The following is a 15354-nucleotide window of genomic DNA, read 5'->3' on the forward strand; positions in this document are numbered from 1 at the left end:
CACACACACTGACTCTCACTGGGGTACAGTCCCACACACACTAACTCTCACTGGGGTACAGTCCCACACACACTGACTCTCACTGAGGTACAGTCCCACACACACTGACTCTCACTGGGGTACAGTCCCACACACACTAACTCTCACTGGGGTACAGTCCCACACACACTGACTCTCACTGGGGTACAGTGCCACACACACTGACTCTCACTGGGGTACAGTCCCACACACACTGACTCTCACTGGGGTACAGTCCCACACACACTGACTCTCACTGGGGTACAGTTCTGCAGACACTAACTCTCACTGGGGTACAGTCCCACACACACTGACTCTCACTGGGGTACAGTTCTGCAGACACTGACTCTCACTGGGGTACAGTCCCACACACACTGACTCTCACTGGGGTACAGTCCCACACACACTGACTCTCACTGGGGTACAGTCCCACACACACTAACTCTCACTGGGGTACAGTCCCACACACACTGACTCTCACTGGGGTACAGTCCCACACACACTGACTCTCACTGGGGTACAGTCCCACACACACTGACTCTCACTGTGGTACAGTGCCACACACACTGACTCTCACTGGGGTACAGTCCCACACACACTGACTCTCACTGGGGTACAGTGCGACACACACTGACTCTCACTGGGGTACAGTCCCACACACACTGACTCTCACTGGGGTACAGTCCCACACACACTGACTCTCACTGGGGTACAGTCCCACACACACTGACTCTCACTGGGGTACAGTCCCACACACACTGACTCTCACTGGGGTACGGGTCCCACACACACTGACTCTCACTGGGGTACAGTCCCACACACACTGACTCTCACTGGGGTACAGTTCTGCAGACACTGACTCTCACTGGGGTACAGTCCCACACACACTGACTCTCTCTGGGGTACAGTCCCACACACACTGACTCTCACTGGGGTACAGTCCCACACACACTAACTCTCACTGGGGTACAGTCCCACACACACTGACTCTCACTGGGGTACAGTCCCGCAGACACTGACTCTCACTGGGATACAGTCCCACACACACTGACTCTCACTGGGGTACAGTCCCACACACACTGACTCTCACTGGGGTACAGTCCCACACACACTGACTCTCACTGGGGTACAGTCCCATACACACTGACTCTCACTGGGGTACAGTCCCACACACACTGACTCTCACTGGGATACAGTCCCACACACACTGACTCTCACTGGGATACAGTCCCACACACACTGACTCTCACTGGGATACAGTCCCACACACACAGACTCTCACTGGGATACAGTCCCACACACACTGACTCTCACTGAGGTACAGTCCCACACACACTGACTCTCACTGAGGTACAGTCCCACACACACTGACTCTCACTGGGATACAGTCCCACACACACTGACTCTCACTGGGGTACAGTCCCACACACACTGACTCTCACTGGGGTACAGTCCCACACACACTGACTCTTACTGAGGTACAGTCCCACACACACAGACTCTCACTGAGGTACAGTCCCACACACACTGACTCTCACTGGGATACAGTCCCACACACACTGACTCTCACTGGGGTACAGTCCCACACACACAGACTCTCACTGGGGTACAGTCCCACACACACTGACTCTCACTGGGATACAGTCCCACACACACTGACTCTCACTGGGATACAGTCCCACACACACAGACTCTCACTGGGGTACAGTCCCACACACACTGACTCTCACTGGGGTACAGTTCTGCAGATACTGGGGTACAGTGTAGCCCGTACTTTCTGTAGCCCCCGGGTGTAGTGTTGTGCAGTCTGTGGCTCCGCCTGTAACTAACCGAGGCCCCTGTCTGTTTCCCGTCCACAGCCGAGCAGCGGAAGCTGGAGTTGGTGGAGAAATACCGGGAGTTGAAGCGTGGCGGTAAGCTGGACAGCTTCCTGGGGAAGAAGAGGAAGCGGAACGCCACCAAGGACCGCCGCAAGATGCCTATGAAGAAACAGCGCTGAGGTTGGGAGTGGGTGTCACCGCGCTGCCCTGTGATTGGATGACCAGCGAGCTGATCGACCCCGCTGGTCCCAGACCGTGGTCAGTCTCCCTGGACTGGTGATGTGCTCGGCTCAGTCTTCACACCTCCCTCTCACACCCCGTGTAAATAACTGCACTGTGCCTGTGATACCCCACCCATCTCTCCCCACCCCTGCTCTTGTACCTTTTGTATAAATATTTACTTTTACTCTGCGTTCCCATTTGCTGAAAAGTTTGTTGGCGCACAGAACGGTCTGTGGGTTAGAATTGTGTCGAATGTGTAGCACGGACACAGGCCATTCGGCTCAACAGGTGGGTGCCAGGGTTTATACTCCACTCGAGTCTCCCCCCACCCCTCGACATCTCACTCCGTCAACATATCCCTCTATTCCTTTCTCCCTTGTGTTTATGTACCTACCCCTTAAATCCATCGATACTTTGCCTCGACCCCTCCCTGCAGTGATTTCCACATTCTCACCGTTCTCTGGGTAAAGAAGTTTCTCTAGTGTTACCCATTGCATTTATTCCGGACTATCTTATATTTATCGTCCCTAGTTCTGGCCTGCGACACAAGTGGGAACATCTTCTCTCCGTGTCTCCGATCAAACCCTTTCAAAATCGTGAAGCCCTCGATCAGCTCACCCCTCACCCCTCACCCCTCAGTCTTCTCTATCTGCACAAAGGACCCTTGTCTGTTCAGCTTTTCCTTTCGGCAAACATAGAAACATAGAAACTAGGTGCAGGAGTAGGTCATTCGGCCCTTCGAGCCTGCACCACCATTCAATGAGTTCATGGCTGAACATGCAACTTCAGTATCCCATTCCTGCTTTCTCACCATACCCCTTGATCCCCCCAGTAGTAAGAAATACATCTAACTCCTTTTTGAATATATTTAGTGAATTGGCCTCAACAACTTTCAGTTCTGTATTTAATCTCAATCCATCCCCTTGTTCTACCTGGAATTTGGTCACCATCATCGGCAGTCCCTCGAAACGAGGCTGACTTGCCTTCCACGCCAAAAAGGGATGAGTTCAGAGGTGCTTCAATGAAGGACCTAATATTCCAGATCCCGAGCGACATCTTGAAACATAGAGACATAGAAAATAGGTGCAGGAGTAGGCCATTTCAGCCCTTCGAGCCGACACCACCATTCAATATGATCATGGCTGATCATTCCTTCAGTACCCCATTCCTGCTTTTGTTCCATACCCCTTGATCCCTTTAGCTGTAAGGGTCACATCTCCCTCCCTTTTGAATATATCTAATGAACTGGCCTCAACAACTTTCTGTGGTAGAGAATTCCACAGGCTCACAATTCTCTGAGTTGTTACTGAAAATAAATTCACATAGACTCCAGTAATGTAAGAGAGACAACTTTATTGCGAACAGAGCTCTGGGAGAAGAGTTGAGATCCTGCGATCTGCAAACACCTTCTCCCCGAGTGCCTTGTGTTGTGGGGTTATAAGCAGTTTACAGGGGGCGGAATACAATCATTTAAATTCATTTACATACAACCAATCAATCCATATGGCAACGCAATTCATTTACAGACAACTTTTAGTCCTAGTGAAACCTGATAGCATGGTGCGAGTTTGGGGGCCCTTCCTCTGTATCTCCTTTTGTGGATAGTTATTCTGTTGCAAAACTTTCTATGAAACAGTGGCCTGCACCTGGCCAGGAGTCACTTGTTGCTGCAGAGTTCATATCAGGGACAGCAGATAGGCTTCTTGGTACAAAGTTCATTTAGTGGAAAGGCAGATAGTTGGCTTCCCCCATCATGCTTTGCTATGTCCCAAAATCCACTCCAACAGTTCCCCCTGTTGGTCCTGGAGGATGGTCACGAAATCCAGGTGACCACAATGAAGGTGGCTCCGTGCCTACCTTCGAGGCAAGTTCCTTCCCTGCCTTGCCTGTAGCTCTAGCCTACCCTTCATAGGTAGTGGTCTGTACCTGCGTCGTCCGCTCCGTCTTCCTCGGCATCTCCGGGTGTTCCTATCAGATGTTCTTTTCCGTGATCATGCTGGCAACCGGCACTATTCGGGCCATCATGACTTTACAGCAGATATTCAAACATCCGATAATCAAGCAACAAGTAATTATTATTACAACAAGAATAACTACTCCAAGCGTTAAATTGGACCCCCAGGATCCCCCTAATAGCCAGTCAAGCTGCTTTCTTATGGCATCAATGGCTTGGGTGATATTGTATGATTCATCCGTAACATGCGTTATACATTTGTCTCCTATTTTTGGCACTAATTACCCCCGCTGATCCCCCCCCCCCCACAGACAGGGCCCCGAGGTACACGTGGCCGAGTGATGATCCCAGCGTGATAGGACCCTCCCAATCGGCACAGAACTCCTTGCTAATGGCCCGTGTTACTATCCTTCTCCGGGTATGCCCCCTTTGGGGACATGGATCAGTGAGTGGTCCTATAGTTCCCACTGCAAAGAGGACCGGGAAGGTCGGTGTTGCGGTCTTGAAGGTGCCATTGAGGAGGAACACCAATCCCTCCTTAGCTCTATAACACTTTACGTCGGAGTTGCTAACACTCGTGAACTGCTTATACCACCAATTGCTCAGTTCCCTTGAATTTGAGCCCGATCCTACCAATTGGTGAGCATCAAACGGGTATGCTCATGTTTCTGAGCTGCACTGACCGCAGATAACTTGCCTCCCTGCGGTCACGTTCAGGCATCTTTGCTCGTTACAGGTGCAAGTAAACTGGCCTCTATACACTCGACAGTGCTGACGGGCACACTGCATCTGCACACAGGTGGCGTTCTCGGGGACCAGGGCATACACACACCCCCATCCTTGCCCCGAGAAGCAAAGTGGGTAGCTTGCATTGTCTGAGCATACCGTTTTGTCCTTTCCCCAGGACACCCTGCACACAGGATCTGTGGGATTTATTAATTCCACGCATCTTCCCTGTATCCCCCTTCTATATTGTCCCTCACAGGGTGCGTCCGAGGTATCTGCCGTATATACGTCACGGGGACCCACCCAGGGGTGGCCACGAACAGGGCCTCTACTGATTGGGCTAGTGGGTAACACACGGTTCGATTGCCGTGTAAACGTATATGGCTCTTGAAAAACAAGTTATCTTCTAATCCTATTCGCTTTACAACCGTGACAACATAGAGTAACCTGATTATATACGCTATCTTAGACATGTTTGTTATGCTCAAACAATACAATATTTACACATTAGCAGTAGCTGTAATTTGGACTTGCTTGCAGTCGTCACCTGTTCGGGGTGCATAAACAAGTATCCTGGTTACATTATCGTGAATCACATGTCTTATGTTTACTCATTAGTTTCTTTGTACAATTTCAACTGGGTCCAATGTTTCCATACACGCTTCCCTCTTATGTCCAGACAGGCACAGGTGTCCCCACTGATTATGACCTCATATGAGCCATTCCATTTTGGTGCAAACCCTGGTTTTTCAGGTAATGTTTTTACCATGATGCAACGTCCTGTCATCGGGACATAGGGAGCCATTCAAGCTCTTTCTGAGCGTCTCTCTCTTCCTGATTGTCTCTTACTAATTTACGCATCCCTTTGAGTTGAGTGCTTAGTTCCAAAACATACCGTTTAATTTTGTCTTTTAATGGGCCTATGCCGGCCCCACCTGTTATGATGCTTTCTGGGTAATTGCATCGCCCTTCCTGTCATTAGTTCATAAGGGGTTAATCTGGTTGTCCGGTTTACCGTGGCTCTTAACTTCATTAATATAATAGGTAATACTTCTGTCCACGTTCTTCCTGACGTTTGCCTGGCCTTGGCCAGGGCGTTCTTAAGGGTACGGTTCATGCGTTCTACCATTCCAGAACTCTGCGGGTGGTAGGGGATGTGGAATTTTTGTTTTATGCCCATCAGCTGGCATACTGTTTTTACAATCTTCCCGGTGAAGTGGGTGCATTGGTCGGAATCTACCTGAAGAGGCACTCCCCATCGGGGAATCACCTGCTCGGTCAATATCCTTGCCACTGTTGAGGCACTCCCCATTGGGGAATCACCTGCTCGGTCAATATCCTTGCCACTGTTGAGGCACTCCCCATCGGGGAATCACCTGCTCGGTCAATATCCTTGCCACTGTTGAGGCACTCCCCATCGGGGAATCACCTGCTCGGTCAATATCCTTGCCACTGTTGAGGCACTCCCCATCGGGGAATCACCTGCTCGGTCAATATCCTTGCCACTGTTGAGGCACTCCCCATCGGGGAATCACCTGCTCGGTCAATATCCTTGCCACTGTTGAGGCACTCCCCATCGGGGAATCACCTGCTCGGTCAATATCCTTGCCACTGTTGAGGCACTCCCCATCGGGGAATCACCTGCTCGGTCAAAATCCTTGCCACTGTTGAGGCACTCCCCATCGGGGAATCACCTGCTCGGTCAATATCCTTGCCACTGTTGAGGCACTCCCCATCGGGGAATCACCTGCTCGGTCAATATCTTTGCCACTGTTGAGGCACTCCCCATCGGGGAATCACCTGCTCGGTCAATATCCTTGTCACTGTTGAGGCACTCCCCATCGGGGAATCACCTGCTCGGTCAATATCCTTGCCACTGTTGAGGCACTCCCCATTGGGGAATCACCTGCTCGGTCAATATCCTTGCCACTGTTGAGGCACTCCCCATTGGGGAATCACCTGCTCGGTCAATATCCTTGCCACTGTTGTGGCACTCCCCATTGGGGAATCACCTGCTCGGTCAATATCCTTGCCACTGTTGAGGCACTCCCCATTGGGGAATCACCTGCTCGGTCAATATCCTTGTCACTGTTGAGGCACTCCCCATCGGGGAATCACCTGCTCGGTCAATATCCTTGCCACTGTTGAGGCACTCCCCATTGGGGAATCACCTGCTCGGTCAATATCCTTGCCACTGTTGAGGCACTCCCCATTGGGGAATCACCTGCTCGGTCAATATCCTTGCCACTGTTGTGGCACTCCCCATTGGGGAATCACCTGCTCGGTCAATATCCTTGCCACTGTTGAGGCACTCCCCATCGGGGAATCACCTGCTCGGTCAATAACCTTGCCACTGTTGAGGCACTCCCCATCGGGGAATCACCTGCTCGGTCAATATCCTTGCCACTGTTGAGGCACTCCCCATCGGGGAATAACCTGCTCAGTCAATATCCTTGCCACTGTTGAGGCACTCCCCATCGGGGAATCACCTGCTCGGTCAATATCCTTGCCACTGTTGAGGCACTCCCCATCGGGGAATCACCTGCTCGGTCAATATCCTTGCCACTGTTGAGGCACTCCCCAACGGGGAATCACCTGCTCGGTCAATATCCTTGCCACTGTTGAGGCACTCCCCATTGGGGAATCACCTGCTCAGTCAATATCCTTGCCACTGTTGAGGCAGTGCAATCACATGTGGGGAAAGCTTCCACCCACCGGGTAAATTGATCTATAATCACTAGGCAATATCTTTTTCCATGGGATGGGAGCAAAGGACCTGTGAAATCAATGTGTAAATGTTCCCATGGCCCCCCTGGACGGGGCTGGTGTCCCATTTAAATTTTAATGGGCCTGCCTGGATTATATTGTGCGCACATAATGCAGCGATGGCAATGTTTGGCAATATCTCTCCCCATCCCCTTCCACCACCAATCTCTCCCAAGACTCCCGGTCATGGCCTCTTGTCCCGAATGGGACAGGCCATGGTGCAACTCCAATAAGGTATTCTGTATGCATTCAGGCGCCGTTACCTTGTCGTTTCGTCTCCAAACGTTATCCTTTCGTTGAGTTGCGCCCTGCTTTGTCCACATACCCCTTTCTTCCTCAGAAGTGTCCTGGTGTAGTTTCTCGATACTTATCTGTTTGTCTCGGGCCCCAGCGGCAGTGACTGAGGCTTCCTCACACTCCTAATGCCTCTTGTGCAGCAAAGTCCGCAGCTTGATTTCCCTGGTGACTCAGCCAATCTGGACTGGTTCGGTCCGGTTCCCTTTGGTGGGCTTTAATTTTAATGACCGCTACCTGTTTTGGTTTATTACTGGCTGCTAAGAGAGCTTCTATTCTCAGCTGGTGTTTTATGGAATGTCCGCTAGTTGTGATAAAACCCCTCCTCCCCAATGCTGTCATATAATCGTGTACTACCCCGAATGCATATCTACTGTCCGTATAGATATTAACGATCTTACCCTCTGATAGTTCCAGTGCCCGGGTGAGGGCTACCAATTCTGCCACCTGAGCTGATGACCCCCCATTAATTCGCCCTGATTCGACTGTCTCTAGATCCTGGTTAACTCCATCCGGTACGAGCGAGTCCCTCTAGGTATTTTCGCGAGCCGACCACAAACAAGGTTTGTTCTGCGGTTTGAAGGGGCGTGTCTTTTATTCTATCCTCTTCCATGTCCATATCCACGTCCCCGCAATCGTGGGGCTCTCTCTCTTGCACTATGCCCTCCGTGGGGTTTTCCCCGACATCTCTAATTATAGTTACTGCTTTGTTGGGTGGCAAGAGGACTGCTTCCCACTTTGCCCGTCTCATATTAGAAACGGTTCTCAGTTTTCCTGTGTTTAACATTTCTACCAAGGTGTGTTTGGTGTGGAGAATGATGGTTCCGGTCATTACCACGGGCTTGCTTATTTCTACTGCCCAAGCTGTGCAGTCTAGTGCAGCTATACATCTGGATAATCCGGTCACCGCCGGACCTTCGGCGGTGGAACAATAGGCTATAGGTCTCCTTTTATCCCCGTGATCTTGGGTGACCACGGCCATATAGAACCCATCTTCATTGGTACAGTGGATGTGGAAATCTTTACCCATGTCAGGCAGTCCCAATCCACGTGCGGAGACTAGCTCTGACTTGAGTTTACTATAGGCCTGTTCTTGTTCAGGGCCCCACTCTATCAGGTCTAGGGCCGGTTTTCCTCCCTTTACTAGTCTTTGTATAGGCTTGGCAATCTTTGCAAACTCAGGGATAAAGTTCCGGCTGTAATTAAAGAGACCCAGTACCTTCCTCACCCCCCTTACCGTTACTGGTCTAGGCATATCCTTGACAGCCTTTTTCCTATCCGAGGGCATTTCTTTCAACCCCTTTGAAAGGCAGTACCCTAGGTACAGGACTTGGGTTTTCCCTACCTGGGCTTTCTTGGGGTTGACCTTAAGGCCTGCCGTCTCCAAAGCTTGTAACACCAGGTATCAGGTTGCCTGATGTCCCTCCTTGGTTTCTGAAGCTATTAATATGTCGTCGACATATTGTAAAATACTATTTCCTGCTGGTACTTCTATTTGCTTTAGTACGTCGCTCATGACTCAGTGGAATATGGCAGGACTATTATGGAACCCATATGGTAATCGGGTCCAAGTATATTGTTTATCCTCCACCGTGAAGGCAAATTTCTCTTGTGATTCTGGGTCGAGGGGAAGTGCCCAGAAGCCATTGGCTATGTCCAGGACTGTAAAGATTTTATGTTCAGGGGATAATCCATTAAGGATTGTGGAGGGACTGGCCACTATCGGGTATAGTTTGGGGGTGACCTTATTCAGGGCGGTGTAGTCAATGGTTAGTCTATAACTCCCATCTGGCTTCCCTACTGGCCATGTTGGGGAGTTCTCTTAAGATACCTTTTTCCAGTAGTCCCTTTACTATTTCTACAACTGCTGTTCTGGCTTTGGGTCTTATAGGGTATTGCTGGTGTGGTTTATGAGATGGTCCACGGATCTTAATAGGGTCCATGTCCCCCTTTCCGGTATCCAATTTTGTCTGTGCCCAAACCCCGGGCACAGAGGCACAAATGCCGCCATATCCTCCAGTCTCGGAGTGCCAGTTGGTTTTTGTGGCTGTTGCTACACCTAAAATTTCCATATGGTGAGCTATCTGTCCCAAATCTCCCTTACTGCCATCTGCCTTTGGCCATGTTAATTTCCCCTCGCCACAATCAATCAGGGCCTGGAATTCCTTCATTACGTCTTTCCCCAATATTGTTCCCTCACGATTCTTGCATACGTAAAATCTCATGGGTATACATAAATGATCAATTTCCACCACTTGGGTGGTGCTCTAGTAGGCCAGTGTTGGCCATCCATCTATTCCGTTTATTAAAGCCTTTTTGTCGGTTACGGGAAGGGGTAGATTGGTAATGGATATTGAGGCTCCAGTGTCCACTAGCATCTCACACTGTTGGCCCCCTACTAGTGCAGACACATATATCCTTCCGTCCTTTTTACTTTGTACAGGGGCCGCCGGGCATCACAGGGTGGCTTTGTACTCCTGCCACTGCTGGTATTCCTGTTCTGACAGGGTCCTTGCCTTATTAGGATAGCCATTTTTACTATAGCAGGTCGCGTCTAAATGTCCCTTTTTGCCGCAATATGTGCATTGTTTTTCTGTGTGTTTCCCCTTACGTTCTTTGGCAAAGTGACCCACCTTCCCGCAGTTATGGCATGTCCCCTTTTTCTGTCCTCCCCCCGTCCCTGCTGCAAAAACCCTTTCTTGTTTTATCATTGTTTGGGATTTTTCATCGCCCCCTCCCTGGAGGCCACTTGCCCACTCGACCAGTTCATCATAATCCTGGGTTACAATTACTCCCATTTTTATAATGGTCTGGTGTTCAGCGGATAGTCTGTCCTTAAATGCCTGGATAAATGCTCGGTCACCGCGGCCTGGGTTTCCCTGTCCAGAGAATTCTTGATATATCTGGAAGAATCCTTCCCCATACTCTGAGGCTCCTTCCCCCTTTTGTTGTTTGGTTGTAGTAATTTTACTCCAATTAGCAGGGGCATTATCTAAAACTCGTTGGTTTTAAAAGGGCCAAAGGCCGCCTGTTGACCGTCTACTTCGGTGGTTAAAGGTACCGCGTGTGTCCAATGTCCCCCTGGAAAGTCGGCATTGGCTGCTACTGAGGCTCCTCCCTTTTCTCTCTCACGTCCTTTACTTGCTTAATTAGTCCTGCTAACTGATGTACTCGTAATACTCCGGCCTTTTTGCTTTTTTCTTTCTTTTGTTTTGCCAACCAATTTCGTTGTTCTAATGTCTGGGATACATCCCAGTCGTCTTTCTGCATTTTTTTAATTAAGACTTGTCGATCGGTCATGTAAGAGTTAATTAGGGATCCGGGCGGTCCACATTTTACGTCCGTTTCCTTACCTGCCATTGAATCAACATAGAAACATAGAAACATAGAAAATCATAGAAAAATATCCAGGGGTATTCAATATTCGGCAGGATAATCTCCTCTTTGACCAGTAACACCAACCAACCTACTTTGCCTTCCTGTCTGTCCTTCCTGAATATTGAAAAGTCCTGGATGTTGAGTTCCCAGCTTTGGTCACCCTGGAGGCATGTCTCTGTATATCGTTTAACAGCTATCTGCGCAGTCAATTCATCCAACTTATTATGAATGCTCCTCGCATCAAGACTCCAAGCCTTCAGGCTTGTTTTTTTAACATCTTTGTTCTTTCAGAATTATGTTGTCATGTGGCCCTTTTTGATTTTTGCCCTTGGTTTCTCTGCCCTCCAATCTTGCTTTTCTCCTTCCTACCTTTTGCTTCTGCCCCCTTTGTACTTCCCTCTGTCTCCCTGCATAGGTTCCCATCCCCCTGCCATTTTAGTTTAACCCCTCCCCAACAGCACCAGCAAACACTCCCCCTAGGACATTCCCGGGGGTATTCAACATTCATGAGGGATAGAATAAAAGGAAAAGGAGGTGGGGTAGCATTGCTGGTTAAAGAGGAGATCAATGCAATAGTTAGGAAGGACATTAGCTTGGATGATGTGGAATCTATATGGGTCGAGCTGCAGAACACTAAAGGGCAAAAAACGTTAGTGGGAGTTGTGTACAGACCTCCAAACAGTAATAGTGATGTTGGGGAGGGCATCAAACAGGAAATTAGGAGTGCATGCAATAAAGGTGCAGCAGTTATAATGGGTAACTTTAATATGCACATAGATTGGGCTAACCAAACTGGAAGCAATACGGTAGAGCAGGATTTCCTGGAGTGCATAAGGGATGGTTTTCTAGACCAATATGTCGAGGAACCAACTAGGGGGGGTGGCCATCTTAGACTGGGTGTTGTGTAATGAGAGAGGATTAATTAACAATCTCGTTGTGCGAGGGTCTAGTAAGGAGGAGGAACTGAGGGAAATCCTTATTAGTCCGGAAATTGTGTTGGCGAAATTGATGGGATTGAAGGCCGATAAATCCCCAGGGCCTGATGGACTACATCCCAGAATACTTAAGGAAGTGGCCTTGGAAATAGCGGATGCATTGACAGTCATTTTCCAACATTCCATTGACTCTGGATCAGTTCCTATCGAGTGGAGGGTAGCCAATGTAACCCCACTTTTTAAAAAAGGAGGGAGAGAGAAAACAGGGAATTATAGACCGGTCAGCCTGACCTCAGTAGTGGGTAAAATGACGGAATCAATTATTAAGGATGTCATAGCAGCGCATTTGGAAAGAGGTGACATGATAGGTCCAAGTCAGCATCGATTTGTGAAAGGGAAATCATGCTTGACAAATCTTCTGGAATTTTTTGAGGATGTTTCCAGTAGAGTGGACAAGGGAGAACCAGTTGATGTGGTATATTTGGACTTTCAGAAGGCTTTCGACAAGGTCCCACACAAGAGAATAATGTGCAAAGTTAAAGCACATGGGATTGGGGGTAGTGTGCTGACATGGATTGAGAACTGGTTGTCAGACAGGAAGCAAAGAGTAGGAATAAATGGGTACTTTTCAGAATGGCAGGCAGTGACTAGTGGGGTACCGCAAGGTTTTGTGCTGGGGCCCCAGCTGTTTACACTGTACATTAATGATTTGGACGAGGGGATGAAATGTAGTATCTCCAAATTTGTGGATGACACTAAGTTGGGTGGCAGTGTGAGCTGCGAGGAGGATGCTATGAGGCTGCAGAGTGACTTGGATAGGTTAGGTGAGTGGGCAAATGCATGGCAGATGAAGTATAATGTGGATAAATGTGAGGTTATCCACTTTGGTGGTAAAAACAGAGAGACAGACTATTATCTGAATGGTGACAGATTAGGAAAAGGAGAGGTGCAAAGAGACCTGGGTGTCATGGTACATCAGTCATTGAAGGTTGGCATGCAGGTACAGCAGGCGGTTAAGAAAGCAAATGGCATGTTGGCCTTCATAGCGAGGGGATTTGAGTACAGGGGCAGGGAGGTGATGCTACAGTTGTACAGGGCCTTGGTGAGGCCACACCTGGAGTATTGTGTACAGTTTTGGTCTCCGAACTTGAGGAAGGACATTCTTGCTATGGAGGGAGTGCAGCGAAGGTTCACCAGACTGATTCCTGGGATGGCAGGACTGACCTATCAAGAAAGACTGGATCAACTGGGCTTGTATTCACTGGAGTTCAGAAGAATGAGAGGGGACCTCATAGAAACGTTTAAAATTCTGACGGGTTTAGACAGGTTAGATGCAGAAATAATGTTCCCAATGTTGGGGAAGTCCAGAACCAGGGGTCACAGTCTAAGGATAAGGGTTAAGCCATTTAGGACCGAGATGAGGAAAAACTTCTTCACCCAGAGAGTGGTGAACCTGTGGAATTCTTTACCACAGAATGTTGTTGAGGCCAATTCACTAAATATATTCAAAAGGGAGTTAGATGAAGTCCTTGCTACTAGGGGGATCAAGGGGTATGGCGAGAAAGCAGGAATGGGGTACTGAATTTGCATGTTCAGCCATGAACTCATTGAATGGCGGTGCAGGCTAGAAGGGCCGAATGGCCTACTGCTGCAGCTATTTTCTATGTTTCTATGTTTCCGGTCCTGCCCAGGTGCAGACCGTCCGGTTTGTACTGGTCCCACCTGCCCCAGAACCGGTTCCAATGCCCCAGGAATTTGAATCCCTCCCCCTTGCACCATTCCTACAGCCGCATGTTCATCTGAGCTATCCTTCAATTCCTACTCTGACTAGCACATGGCACTGGTAGCGATCCTGAGATTACTACCTTTTGAGGCCCTGCTTTTTAATTTAACTCCTAGCTCCCTAATTCACCTTGTAGGACCTCATCCCGCTTTTACCTATATCATTGGTACCTGTATGCACCACGACAGCTGGCTGTTCACCCTCCCCCTCCAGAATGCACTGCAGCCGCTCCAAGACATCCTTGACCCTTGCACCAGGGAGGCAACATGCCATCCTGGAGTCTCGATCGCGGCCACAGAAACACCTATCTATTCCCCTGACAATAGAATCCCCTATCACTGAGCTCTCCCACACTTTTTCCTGCCATAATGTGCAGCAGAGCCACCCCTGGTGCCATAGACTTGGCTGCTGCTGCCTTCCCTGAAGAGCCAGCCCCCTCAACATTACCCAAGGTGGTGTATCTGTGTAACATTCTGATATACCCCACACTGCTCACTGTAACACTGATATACCCCACACCCCTCACTGTAACACTGATATACCCCACACTGCTCACTGTATCACTGATATACCCCACACTCCTCACTGTAACACTGATATACCCCACACCCCTCACTGTAACACTGATATACCCCACACCCCTCACTGTAACACTGATATACCCCACACTGCTCACTGTAACACTGATATACCCCACACCTCTCACTGTAACACTGATATACCCCACACCCCTCACTGTCACACTGATATACCCCACACCGCTCACTGTAACACTGATATACCCCACACCTCTCACTGTAACACTGATATACCCCACACTGCTCACTGTAACACTGATATACCCCACACCCTTCACTGTAACACTGATATACCCCACACTCCTCACTGTAACACTGATATACCCCACACCGCTCACTGTAACACTGATATACCCCACACCTCTCACTGTAACACTGATATACCCCACACTGCTCACTGTAACACTGATATACCCCACACCCCTCACTGTAACACTGATATACCCCACACCGCTCACTGTAACACTGATATACCCCACACCGCTCACTGTAACACTGATATACCCCACACTCCTCACTGTAACACTGATTACCCCACACCCCTCACTGTAACACTGATATACCCCACACCCCTCACTGTAACACTGATATACCCCACACCCCTCACTGTAACACTGATATACCCCACACCCCTCACTGTGTCACTGATATACCCCACACTGCTCACTGTAACACTGATATACCCCACACTTCTCACTGTAACACTGATATACCCCACACCCCTCACTGTATCACTGATATACCCCACACCGCTCACTGTAACACTGATATACCCCACACCTCTCACTGTAACACTGATATACCCCACACCCCTCACTGTATCACTGATATACCCCACACCCCTCACTGTATCACTGATATACCCCACACCGCTCACTGT

General features: G+C 49.3%; 1 protein-coding gene across 1 annotated transcript in view; it reads left to right on the forward strand.

Moving 5' to 3' along the window:
* LOC139243089 (ribosomal RNA processing protein 36 homolog) overlaps positions 1–2249 on the forward strand; it is a 29514-nt gene extending 27265 nt beyond the window's left edge. Inside the window, exon 8 of the mRNA XM_070870687.1 lies at positions 1878–2249. Within this exon, the coding sequence (XP_070726788.1) occupies positions 1878–2017 (140 nt within the window). The 3' untranslated portion in view covers positions 2018–2249. The remainder of the gene's footprint in view (positions 1–1877) is intronic.
* Positions 2250–15354: the final 13105 nt, after the last annotated feature.

This window comes from Pristiophorus japonicus, unplaced genomic scaffold (genome assembly GCF_044704955.1).
Source record: "Pristiophorus japonicus isolate sPriJap1 unplaced genomic scaffold, sPriJap1.hap1 HAP1_SCAFFOLD_160, whole genome shotgun sequence".
Lineage (NCBI taxonomy): Eukaryota > Metazoa > Chordata > Chondrichthyes > Pristiophoridae > Pristiophorus > Pristiophorus japonicus.